We start from the raw sequence: 13398 nt of genomic DNA on the forward strand, positions 1-13398 counted from the left end.
TTTGTCAGTACACTTGTTGAAAGAAACTTGTCTGAACTTTGAAAGAAGCTTGGGTCATTGGGAGTGCCACCTTGCTGTTCATTTGCCATTCTTCTGTTTTTCCTGAGAAAGCATTTTAATCAAAGAGGTGCTTTTATATTTGAACTGGCTTCCTTTTAGGTTCATGGTCACTAGAATCACACAGATTTAAAGACCTGACCTTAAAAATCCTGACTTGTCAACAGCTGCAATTCAGCAGTTCTAAGAAATATCGTTTTCAGCAGAAAACAGGGCATGACTTCAATTTCTCAGTTTTGTCTGCTAAAGAAAAGTTTTCTCTATTCATGATTTAAGCAAGAAATATCTGTGTGTATCTGATCATATGAGGGAACATGTATGCTATATGCGGTTGTGTACATTCTTCTTTCCGGTTTATTACAGCATGTTCTACATTCATCTTTCCGGTTTATTACAGCAAAAGTATGAAACCGCTGTAAGTGTCCTCATGAGCGGAACCTTGCATTTCAAAGCAATTTCACCCTGAACTAGCACTTAGGGGAATTTTATACAATTGAGCCGCCAATAGAAATGTCTGAAAAACCCACAGAGGGACTAGAACCTACAATAGTCCCTCAGTCTCTTTTCTATGAGCACATGATTAACTGCAAATACAGAGCCTTTGTATTAAGGTAATTTGAACATTACACATTCAAGCTGCTTTCAGCTGCAGAACTGATATGCATGAGGTATGCACTAGGAGATTGTGGAGATGGGTCTGATTAGTGCATTTAAGCCCTGGCTGATCTGCCGATAAGCGGAGAGGCTCCGAGATAAAAATGCTGCAAACTGCTTTAAAACCAAGTCCCCAAGTATGACATCACGGGGGCTCTCTTGCTGATTAGGCCATTTGTGTCGAATGGCCCGATAATTCGGTGGAGGTCACCATGTCAGAGGCTTGTGTTTGCAATCACATTAAGTGATTGAGTTCTTACACCAACATGCATATGTACAGTAAACACTGGACCAGATTTTCATCATTGACTAATGAAAACGCCCTAGACTGAATTGACCTGCGCTAATTGTGAATACACACGTTCAGTGGAAGCAGATGAAAATGTTACCTATTTCCTCAGAGGACCTGACTGCCACTCGCGGTGGGACTAATTGCAGATGATAAACGGGCGTGATTGATAATGTGACACTGGTCGTGCACACGCTGTGCACTCATTATCTGAAAGGCAGGTTTGATGTTTCCCTCACACAGTCTTCATGGTGTCCCTGAAGATTTATGCCACTTCTCATTTAGCTAATTGCGGAAGGTTTGGCAAAATATATGGATTCTGCTGCTATTGTTTTCCATTGACAAGGAGAACGTTAAGTGCAGTTGCCTGGTGAACACATACAGGACATAAAAAAGATTTAATTTGTGTGAGAACCTCCGCAAGATTGTTTTCATGTTAAAAAGACATGGTCCCACACTACATGCATGCAAATGAGCATATGAAAGCTCTGTGGTTTCCATCAGCTGCCTTCTTCCTTTGTTCAATAAAACCAGGTTGCGATAAAATATCAGAGGCATTTGTGATGTTTTTACATAATGGAATTGAATACAATCTCACATTTGATGTGTGTGAACTGTCGAAATCACCTCAGACATGTTATACCTGGAGCCAGGGTCTGTTCAGTATGGACGACAGTAAGTGTCAGGTAAGCCTGCTCTTTGGGTAGGCCCTCTTCTTTTTGTAGGTTTTTTTTCCAGCCTTTCAAAGTCTAATCACACACATTTCTGGCAGAAAACCAAACTTTATCTGATACAAGCATAGGGAGAATAAAACATTTTAGTTGGAAAGACCTGCAGGAATGCAGCTAGCCAGCAGGGGCACTAGACTTTAAGAGTATTGGGTTTTTGCACTGTTCATTTTCATCCAGTTGTAGATAGATGCAAGCCATCAACTTAGACCTTTACCTTGGTTTCACTGGTCTGATCAGCAGTTTAGTTAAACTTTGGTTATAGCTGGACTTGGCCATGTAATCTGACTGCTGTCGTTGTGCCAGTATGCAAGTTCTGGTGGCAACATCAGTATAGTATGTGATATGTTTAAAGTTGATTTGAAACGTTTGTTTTGTGGTTGATCTACAGGTTAGTCCAGAAACCTGAATGCACACTGTCCCTTTGCACGTATGACTGGCCACCGCTGCCTTACGGTGTGCAAACGTTAAAATAAGCAAAGAGGTTAAAAGTGAGTGCATTCTTGCCTTGCCGCTTTAGCTGCTGTGACATAACCAGGCTGCAGCCTGAGAAATTGGGATTAGAGCTCACTGAGAGCCCGGGTTTATTTTGGGGTCTTGATGGATAAAAGGGGATTAGTGACACAATGAATCCCTGCGGGCAGGTCCTCCAGGGCTCTGCTGGCTCAGTTCACATTTTCCTGATCTCCATCTGTGTTATGACTGCTAAACTTAGCCGCCAGATATCGTGCCATGGTTCTATCTGCCCCGCCTTGCCTTGATCTCCCATTCTCCCTTTCATGATGAGAGAACTTTTGCAAAGAACTTATGTAAAGAGACTTGTCCTGATAAAGCATCAGAAATGGAAAGCTCAACCCACATGCTGCACCAGAGAGTTAAACTGAGTTCAGCCAAAGCCAAACGTCCCTTCCCGGCTGATGTCTTGAATTGAGATTTAGACATTCTTGCAGAGGTTGACAGAGGATGATGACATGCTCCAGATGGCCTGCGTCTTTTAACTGCCATCCGTAGCAGAAGAAGGGGCGGAGGATGAGGCCAGCCGCTCTGTCCTCCTACACCTGACTGTCTCTAAGCAACCTTCTATCAGGCTTTAATGACTCGTAAAGATCTTAATCGTGGCATGAGCGTCGCAGCGTCAGCTCCGTTTTTTTCTTTATAGCGACACGGTGATTAGTTAATGTACCCAGTGCACCCTGCTCGACGAGTTTGTCTGTGACCATACTTGCAGTTCACAGAAACTACTGATACACTTTTGTCACAATTGATTTTGTTTTACTTCATCACTTCAGAACAGGATTCCAAAAAGTCCTCAATGACACTTTCAAAATTATATGAATACATTTTTTTCTTGATTAAATCTGTGTACACAATATAGTTTATTCTTATATCATCTTATATTTTCTTTGGGTAGATTTAAGAAGTGTGTATATATGCAATTAATAAAAAAACCCACAGGGTAGCTATTGCCTAATTTTTTTTGTCTCTTATCTTTTTATACCTGTTGTAATTTAAAATGCCAGGGTTGGTGAACTGTCTTATAAAGGTGAAATTCAGGAAGAGCCCTCGTGGTCACGTAAAAGGAATTTTTGTATGTGGAGGTTCAGATTTATGGAAGCAAAAATAGAAAAGTGAGAATGGACAGTCTCTCGTTCTCCTTCATATGCACTTGGAAAACAATTTCAGTGAGGGCGGAGTGTGTTGGCAGTATAATTTACGACTCTGCCCTTTCTTTCAGACACTTTCTGCTGGAAAGTGCCCTCCGCTAAATCAGCTGTGATGCCGTCAGTGCTGCGTCGGGTGCATCTGCATGGCAGGCTCCTGGGGGGGCATTAGCAGTTCTACCCCACGTGGCGGGTAATTTCTGTGGGTAAATGAATTAGAAGCACTACATTTGCATTTCCGGAGACATTAATCACTTAATCTCTGCACAGCACTGGTTAGGATTAACATCTTTCTATCCCTGATGAAAAAAAAAACACAAAAAAAACACGTTGTAGATAATTAATGAAACTGACGTGTCTCACGGCTCACTCATTTTAAGTATACCCATAGCCGTAGATTTTGATGCTAAGTACTTCTGGATTCAAGTAATTATGCGACATTACCTGAATGGCAAACCTGTATGATCCACATATCACATAGAATCGCTTGCATGCGATTATCCAAAGCTTTACAGTTCGAGGGTTGTTGAGGAGGAGCAGATGTCATGCGATTTTTAAGATGCTCCACCAAGTCACGTAGCCATTTTGGAGTAGTGGCATATCCGTCTGGCCAGATCAGGTCAAGAGCAGACTAACTAACCGTATAATCAGGGACTCAGATTAGTCACGTCTTCTTAAGGAAGTGTGACTGAGACAAGGTCTCCTTCCAAGAAGCATACCTAATAAGCTATTGCTTATGGTGTTTTATGGGCTAAGCGATTAGATACTTGCCAGTTCCTAGAATTGGTCAGTGGTCTAAAATGTCAACTAAACCAATGACTAAGAGTAAACATCTGTGCAGTTTTGTTGCATTTTCATGTTTGTAGACCAGGCTGAGGAGAGACTTTGCTCTACATAGCATGACCGGGTCCAGATTTTGAGATGTGCAGTGCAGTCCAGTCCAGGGGACGAGCCTGGTAAACATTAACATGCCGTTGGGTAACCGACTGTCTGCGTCGGGCCAGGTGTGTGCTTTGAAAGCTTATCTTATCGCTTCTCAACACAATTACTTTTCAGTAATGAATTCCATCCATGTCATTGTAAAAAAAACCTGTCCTATCCTGAGCAAATACGGCAATACATGAATGTGCATTTGGTCTACATGCTAGTATTAAAGTATTAAAGGATTTAAAGATTTCAAAGAACAAAAATGAGTTGTAAGAAGTGAAGTTCTGCTTGTGGGATTATAACTGATAGCAGTTCTGTCCACAACAGACTTCTCAGCACTCACCATTATCAACTACCTTGGTAGTTCATGAAAATAGAAGCACGGCGTGTTATGAAATGCTATGACAAAGCTTTGAGCCAATCAAGCTAGTGAAGATTTCACAAAAAGCTTGTCTGATTTATGGGAAAAAATGAATGGGCTTTCATGCGGGTTAAGTATATTAAAAGATTTGTGCGGTCCCATCTTCTGTTGGTTACGTCATATTACAAATCATCAGATGCAGTTGACCTCCATCTTAATTTATAAGCTTAAGGGTCCATAAATCTGTGTCCAGAAACAGCCCATGTAGATTATGGCCATTAATCAGATATGCAGGGACTGCAGAGCCATTAATGTCATCATCTGTGATCTATAGAAATGCAAAGTCTGTAATCCAGCCATCCGAAGATCCACGTAAATCAGCAACCAGCTGGATAATGCCCAGCACTGGCATTTGCACCACTAACCTTATTTGCTCCCTTTAGCCACTATTTAATGGGGTTTGGTAGAACTGGCTAGTGCTCCAGTACCTGACAGTGACACGAGTGCCACGGTCGCATTTTGTGCAATTGTTTGCTCAGCAGATGTGAACGGTCAAATGAAGTAATAATTCGGAAGGTTGGAATTGTCACTTAAACATGTAACCCGGTATCAGAGGAGTTGATGCTTTACAAATGAAAGCGGGAAAATCTAAACTGTGTCTTCAGGTAGTCCAAGGTTTGTGTTCTCGTGGTACATAGACTTTAATCAACCGCTACATACTAAAAATGAAGATTGGGAAATGTTTAGCAAGCTTTTAGCTCTGTTGTACAGATTAATGGATAGCATTGTCAATGTAAAATTCAAAAGGAAATAAAAGCTGTTTTACTTTTGAATTTTACATTGACCGTTGATGACACACCTCCAGAGGAGAAGCATTGTGTGTGACAGCCAGGTACCAGTAGTGTTTGCCCTAAGCCTCGTTCACATTTGTCACCTCTGAGATAAAAAAACAAAAAACTTCTTCTTCCTTCAAAAGGCTTGGGACCAAGAAACACCAAGAAACGCACTGTTATTCATTAAATCCATTCATTAATAATAGGGAAGCATCGACTCGCACAAGACTGAAAATTTGTATCGCAGAAACGCTAGTAGACCTGTCTCCATCTGGAGAATATCTTCAAATAAATTAGTTGCCCACTGCTCAATATTGATTAGGGGTTGGGGTTGTGATGTTTAATATCAGGTAAATTTGCCTGCAGGACAGAAATACCATCAGTACAAGGCAATGTTTCACTTCCACCTTCTTCATAGCAAAGCATCTTATAAGGAGTTTTGCATCTGTTTTTACCCCGATGTCCGTGGGGAAAAGAAAAGAAAAAAAGTTCACGGCCGTACAGTTAGGCGTGCATGTGTGTTATATCTGCTTCCTCTGTTCTTCTCGTAGCTGAAGCCATGCACCTTAATACCGCCTGCACGTTCAGCACATTTCATGCAGTGCAGCGTAAATGGTGGTTTCCGCTGCACAGGCGCACCTGACACAGAGACAGACTGCAGCCGCCAACTGAAAGATTAGGAATAGGCTGATGCGCATTCACAGCAGGACTGCATGCTGGGCTCCACATTGTTGTAGGAGATCGCAAGTGTAGCTGAAATGACTCGGGTCTCACAGATGCCATATCACACATTTGGAAAGTACTGACCCCGGGACCTGCAGGGGATTCTGTTGCCGCGCAGCGCACACTCGGTGCGGCGTGTGATTTATACTTCTCTCCAGGCCACATTCCTGGAACGGCCCTGAAGAGGTTTTCATGCTTTCGAGCCTGGCCCACATGGGTGTATGACTTTGCTCTCCAGACGAGCGCGTGATAGGACTGCTTTGTTCCAGCAAAAAAAAAAAAAAAAGAATAAACACTGATGCTCAAATACAGGAAAACCTGCTGACCTTCCAGCTATAGCATTAATCTAAGCACACAGGATTTGCACTTAGTTTGCAATCCAAGCTGTGATGAAGGAAAGCTTTGGGCCAATGGTCATCGGGCCAGTTGAAACAATATGTGCATAAATGTAAAAAGCTCTGTTAAGAATGTGTATGTAGTGCAGGAACAAAAAGTTCTGTCACCTTGTGTCCTCTTCTAGCTGGTGACATCAAATAGCGTGCAACAGTGCCAGACCGCAAGTTTGCATAACCGCAGAACGCTCCAAAACCAACTGATAAAGGGCCTTCAGGTTAGGTTCACATTATTGCATGTTGGCCAAAACGGTCCCATACAATGAAGTTTGCAATGACAAAACACAACCATGGTTTCGTGAAAAATATTTTATTTTCTCTTTTTTTTTTTTTTAAACAAAGCCTATACAGGTTTAAAGCAGACTTAAAATGAGGACACACTGACAAATTCCAATTTCAGTATTTCTGTGACCATCATTCACAGTTTCCTGTAAACCAATGGCAAAATATTTTAAAAGAACTGGGACACTTAGTATTTTTTTTTTTGTGTGCGTTTTCATTTTTGTTTAAGACTAGCCGGTCCCCACAACTCAACCTATTCAACTGAAAAATGAGAACCAAAGTCATTCTGAAATCAGAAAAAGACATTTCACCAGAAATTATTTACAGTCTGTTGTCACTGGGGAGAAATAGACTGACACACTGACTTTATTAAAATCACATTAAATGAAAACAAGGAGGATGGGAGACTATAACTCACCGTCATAGTTTTTAAATTTCCAACCAAAAGGTAAAAAGAACACAGACAAAGGGTTAAATTTGCAACCGTGCTGACAGGAGGAACTCTTCCTCAAAAAACAGAAATAGTCAAAATCATATTAAGGCAATCAGGCCTAGTAATGAAGAAGGGGAGGGGAAAAAAAAAAAACGTCTAACTCTTTGTCTATACGGGGACTGAACGCAATGCAAGAGTGCCAGAGACTTCTCGTAACTAATCAAGATTATTGATGCCCATAATGCAACTTAAGCATGTTTTTCTTTATTTATACTCCTGTTTGCTGCCACTATGATATACCATATATACACTCACATTAAAAGGCAGAGCCTATTTATCATGGACACTGAATGTTTTTGAAGAGCTAAAATATACAAGTGCCAGTGGAGAAGAGACGGTCACGTGGTCAGGTTGGCAGCTTCTATTTTTCTTTCACTTTGAGCAGGCAAAGTCGCTGGTACAATAAGCTCTAATGGCATTTGGTAGCAAGATTGCCCATTTGTGCCCAGCATGGCTACAAGCATTCAGGACCCATCAAATTTAGTATATTCACTCATGTAAACATTTTCTGATACAGAAAAGGAAAAAAAAAAAAATTCTACATGGGCCAAGGAATCTCCAAACCGATCATGCAATTTCTATTCATTTCACAAGAGCTCTGTTCTGTCTGCCCACATGGTACTGAAGGCAGGAACGCACAGGGACGCGGCGAATTGTAGAAGAACTGATGCTCATTTGTCCCAAAGAAAAAATGAGAGCCACCATGTCTTTTTAGAAAGGTTTCTACTGACAACGCAACAGACTCTGCCTTAGAAAAAGAGCACAGCTTCCTGGAAGCACTGCAGATCTGTTCCATTTCTTAGCAGCGCAATGCTTATGGGAAACTGGGCCCACTTTACTCAGTGATGTTAGCAAAAAAATAATCTGTAATAAAGTACTCTATATTTATTTAGTCTGTAAAACTGAAGCGGTCTTTCTTGGCATTTTGACACTTTAAAATAACCTCTTAGATACTGACATGGAAAAAAATAAAGATACTTCAAGCAGTTAAAACAAGCTTATATTATATGTAGCAACATGAAAAATAAAAACAGTTTACTGATAGAAGGGACATACAGAATTGCATAGCAGTCAGAATACAACTGAACTGAGTGTGTTTGTGTTTTTTTTTAATGTTTTTTTAATTTTTTTTTTTGGTAAAACACGCTGCAGCGTTTTCTGTATGTGAACAGCGAAAGGGTTTCCGTTGCAGTTTGCTGAACGGTTCTTTGAAGCAACCAAAGTCCAAAAAGGTTGTAGAGTCTGCATGGTAATGCCTACGGGTGAAATGCCACTATCCCGCCACCACCTCTCGTCTTCGCTCCGTTAAGAGACGAGGCCTTTCGGAGGAGTCCTGACCAACAGAAGTAAAGCATTCGCTTTCACAACATCAACAAAAAGAAAAGTGCCGTCTTGCTACATATGATCTATGGTCTGTCCTTTCGTTAAACGTTGAGCACCCAAACAAAAAAAGTTCAGATACTGTGAGTTTTGGTCACATTGACACATACACACACACACACACACAAACACACACACACACACACACACACACACACAAAAACCTGAAGAGAGCAAATGATGGGTGAGGCATGTGGATGGACATTAGAAACATGTCCACTCCACTGACATGGGAGGATGGAAAGCTACCTACTTTTCTTTTCTGTTTTTACATTCCAGCGGGTAAAGGTTTAATATGAACAAGCACCATCTTGGGGGAAAAAAGGCCTCCAATGTCCTCCATTTTTGGATGGAGAAAGACAGAGAAGAAGCTAAAGTTCAGCAGTTTCCCCTTCATTTTGTGTTTCGAGCAAAAAACGAACACAAGACAAAGAGAACTACATTCAGGCTCGGCACTGTTCAAAGAGGCTGAAATGTAGTCTTTTTTTTTTTTAGGTCTTTCACTCATCCCAGAACAGAGCGAGTCCTATATTGAGAGAGGAAAAAATTGGCCAACTTTTCCCCCTCCATCTTCCTTCCATCCATCCTTTGGCCATGGCAGAGGAATCCTCAATTTTGAGGCCGTTCTGCTCCCATCTCGGACAGCCTGCACCCATCTTAAAAGTCCCATGGAGGGGTGTGTTCATGAGTCCTCACCGCCTCTGGTGTGCGTATACTGGGTGCGCTAAAGTCACATTCAGAGAGTCATTGTGCTGTACGAGTGACGTGTGCTGGTAGTGCAAGACCAGTTCTTTCAGGGAGTTGTACAGGTTGTAGGGCTCCGCGAAGCCATAGCCAGTGGGCGTCTTGTTGATGACACAGTGCTTGACCTCACCGTCCACACTGTAAAGGTAAACAGACAGCTCATGTAAACGGGTGGCAATGAGAGAGAGAGGGAGTGAGAGAGAGAGAGAGAGAGAGAGAGAGAGAGAGAGGGAAAATAAATACAAATACGTACACAACACTGCAGGCGTAGCAGCCGGCCTTGCTGCTGTCCCGCACCAGGAATGTTCCGTCTCGCTTCCCCCGCAGCAGCGCCTCGGCCTGCGTGCGGTTGATGTTGCCCAGCTTCCATGTGCGCTCGTCGTGATGCGGCAGGTCCTCGTCGTCGTCCACCATTGCGTATTGACTGCAAAGGGAGGGAAGGGTGACGTCAGACACGAGGTCAGGGGAAGCAAATCCATTTGGTTGGTGCCTAAATGAAGCACAAGATACTCACTCCTCCATGGTCTCGTTTTTGATGCCCAGCCATTCGTTGAGTTTCTTCTGTCTAACGCCTTTCTGAGTCAACCACCTGTCAAAGAAGAACATGAAGAAGTTCCATTAGAGCCACCAATCACCAGTGAGGGAACACGCTCTGAAGAAGGTCAGACACTTACGTGAGGTAATGATCCCTGGTCTTACGCAGCTGGATGAGGTCAGGCTTGATGCTGTTCATACGCTTGTCGATCTCCCGGTAGTCGGCCGCCTGCTTCTTCAGGTCCTCCTCCAGGCGCCGCTTGCTGTCCACGATCTCGCTGATACGCGACTTCAGCTTCTCGTAGTTGACCATGATCCTCTGGATCTCCTTGTCGTTGCCCTCTCTCCTGAACTTCTCGATGTACTCCTTGCTGTAGCGCTCCTGGGTTTGGCACTGCTCTTCAAATATCTTGATTGTTTCGTTGAAGGCTTCAATTGCAGTCCTCTTCATTTGAATTTCCTGAAAAAAAACCCCAAAAAAACAAAGACTGTAACTAATCATGGAAACACCTCCATCAATTAGAACCACTTAACTTTTAACTAGTCCAGTCCTACATCCTCTAGTGAACAGCCAACTTGATTTCGTGAAATAGTTCAGAAATCTAAATGTCCAGTACAACCACATTTTCAAAAGTGGTTGAAAAAATTGTCTGCTGTTGAGTTGAAGTCACAAAAACAATTACTATTAATAACTACAGCTTATATGATGGCCACTACTTCCCACCAACATTGTGAATAAAAAATACATTTCACTTTGTCCCATCCATCCCAAAAAAAAACAAAAAAAAAAACAACTCACTTGTGATGTTCTTGTGTATTCTTCATACAGCCTGTCATACTCTTTGTTCTTCTCCTGGAACTGCTGATGGTACTCAAATAACTTCTTTCCCACAGCCTCAATATTGTCTTCTTTCACCACTTGATCCTGCAGAAGAAAAAAAAATGTGTTTCAGTACCAGAAACAGAAAGCGTTTTTCCTCTCGATTTAATCCAGTGAGGTCCAGTGACAGTTCCTAACCTGTTGGTGTTTTGATACAGGATACTGCAGCCTCACATCTAGCTTGGGGTTGTACTGGGCCAGAGACTCGTGTCGGTAGTGGTTGATGAGCTCCACGACAGAGTTAAAGGTCAGAGGGTCCGAAAAGCCGTACTTCCCGTCACGATGGAAGATCTTGATCAGCTTGTTGTTGCCGCCTTTCCTGTTGATCAAATGATAAAGCCCACTGCAGTCCAGTTCTTTCGCGACTAAAGACAGGCTTGCTTCAGCTGTTAGGTGCAAGCATACCTCAGCGTGAGCGTGTAGTCTCCGTGCATTTTGGTGGAGGCATCACGGACCAGAAAAGTACCGTCAGGGGTGTCTCTGAGCTTTTCGTTGACCTCCTCCCTGCAAGAGGAAGATGAAACGCAGGCTGTTACCGACCGTGAAGCGCTGTGGTACAACCTTCATTTCCTGTTTCAGTCACTCAGCTGCATGGCTGATTCTCGCAGTGGACTTACCTGGAAATGTCTCCCCAGTACCACTCGGCGTCCTGCAGGGCCATGTTGTTCATACCGTTGTTAATCACAGGTGTAGGTTTGGGTGGTTTTGGAGGTAGGGCTGTGGGACAGAGAGACCGGGGCTGTTAAATTTCCATGGGATTAAATATGGCACGATGACAACATGCAATGCAACAGCTGAGTGTGCCAGTTGATGCATCGTAAAGCCCAAATAATAAAATCACATAATTTTATTTTTAAAACAATGACCACCATTCAGTGATTCTTTTCACTTCAATCAAAAAGAGAGAGAAAAAAAAAAAAACAACAACCTCATTTATGCATCGCACCAGATGCTGGAAATGGGCAACATTAACCGTGGCAATTAAACTAAAGCACGAGCCATTTCTATGTTAATCTGGAGACCAGAGAGCACCGCGGCACATATTGGACAGGGTCTCACTCAACAGCCGCATCTTTGGGAACCGATTCAGACAGAAACATCTAGAAAAACCAGTGACATCACTGCCCGCAGCAATGAGATGAACACTTTGCTGAGGGCTCCTCAGCTCGCTCCCGCCCCGCCACACAGCGTGTCCATTAAGAGTCATTCACAAATCGTTAGCCAGGCAAGGTATGAATGGTCGGAATCGGGGGGAGCTGCTCGGTCGCCATGGAGAAAAGGGGTGGGGCTGCACGAATGAAAAGGCAGGCTATTTTTAAAATACCCTGTGCTGTTCTGCTTTTTTTTTTTTTAAATGTGCATTAATCGAGACGCTGCGCAATGTAACCGCTAACCAAACACGGCCCCAACCAGACGCAAGTCTCTCTATACACACACACACACACCAGTTAAAACCGGACAGGACAACCGTCCCAACGCATCAAGACAGACAGACAGGCAGCAAAAGGGCACACCGAGATTAAGGGCAGATTCTGCCAAATCTCATTTCGCGCCCTCGACCTGCAACAAGCCGGAGGGGGAAACGTAAAAAGGCCACCACCAATAAACGGCCGTACCTGGAGGGTCCATCTCAATGTAAGACAGCATGTCTGACCCCGAGCTGGAGTCTGCAATAGTGCACTGCTCCATGTCAGCCGGCGTTTAAGTGGCGCGGCACATGTTCGCGCCGCCGTCCCCGCCTGGCGTCTGTGAGCGCCGTCGCTTCCCCGCATGAGTTTTGCACGCAGTCACGCCGCGGCGAGAAGTGCTAGGCAGAATACGTTACATCACCTACCACAGCCAATCGCATGGCAGGGCTGTCAGCGAGCGCTCCTGCCCCCTCGTCCGCCGCCGCATCTCGCGCTCCCCGAGCTCAATGATGTCATTGTGAAAGTGCGCCGGCTCGGCTCCTTCAGCAGGAGTGAAATGAAAGCCTCCCGCTCTCGCCCTTCATCAAGCCGAGTCTGACGCAGGCGCCCGACGAAAAAAAAAAAAAAAAAATTAAAAACCGCGTCGAAGAGGCGCACGGCAGCAGAGCACCATCCTCCCGCGAAGGAAACTAGGAACTGAGCTCTCCCTCGCTCTGCTCCTCCTCCTCCCTCCCTCCCTCCCTCCCCATCTCCCTCTCTCACAGGTTGGCCCGGCCCCTCCTCCCCCCGCATGAGGCCGCCGCCCCCGCCCGACACTCTCGCTTGTTCTTTTTAAACGGCCCTTCCCACCGCTGGCACGCGCACAGAAGTCCCGGCACGTAGGCAGGGTGGCGGGGGCCGGCAGCGGTAGCCGTCCCAGCCGGGTCAGAGTCGCGCCGCTAATGTCTAATCCCAGAATGTGACTGGGGTGGGGGGGGGAGGTCTCTCACCCTGCCCCCCCCTCCTCCCGCATGTCTGCCCCAGGCCTCAAAATAGCCCAGGTTTCTCAGTA

At 44.2% G+C, this 13398-nt stretch overlaps 1 protein-coding gene across 6 annotated transcripts in view; it reads right to left on the reverse strand.

Annotated features, from left to right (window-relative positions):
• Window positions 1-6919: 6919 nt before the first annotated feature.
• The window catches only part of pik3r1 (phosphoinositide-3-kinase, regulatory subunit 1 (alpha)), a 40645-nt gene continuing 34166 nt past the window's right edge, over window positions 6920-13398 (reverse strand). For 4 of the 6 annotated variants that reach the window (XM_028972575.1, XM_028972576.1, XM_028972574.1 and 1 more), the window contains 8 exons: window positions 11556-11655; window positions 11344-11442; window positions 11077-11257; window positions 10858-10983; window positions 10199-10518; window positions 10039-10113; window positions 9778-9948; window positions 6920-9662 (listed from right to left, as the gene is read on the reverse strand). In XM_028972575.1, coding sequence (XP_028828408.1) covers window positions 9473-9662; window positions 9778-9948; window positions 10039-10113; window positions 10199-10518; window positions 10858-10983; window positions 11077-11257; window positions 11344-11442; window positions 11556-11655 — 1262 coding nt within the window. In that variant the 3' untranslated portion in view covers window positions 6920-9472. Of the gene's footprint in view, window positions 9663-9777; window positions 9949-10038; window positions 10114-10198; window positions 10519-10857; window positions 10984-11076; window positions 11258-11343; window positions 11443-11555; window positions 11656-12554; window positions 12722-12772; window positions 12959-13398 lie in introns of those variants that run through there. The other 2 variants (XM_028972579.1, XM_028972578.1) reach the window with 2 other exon arrangements.

The sequence above is a fragment of the Denticeps clupeoides genome, chromosome 3 (assembly GCF_900700375.1).
Source record: "Denticeps clupeoides chromosome 3, fDenClu1.1, whole genome shotgun sequence".
Lineage (NCBI taxonomy): Eukaryota > Metazoa > Chordata > Actinopteri > Clupeiformes > Denticipitidae > Denticeps > Denticeps clupeoides.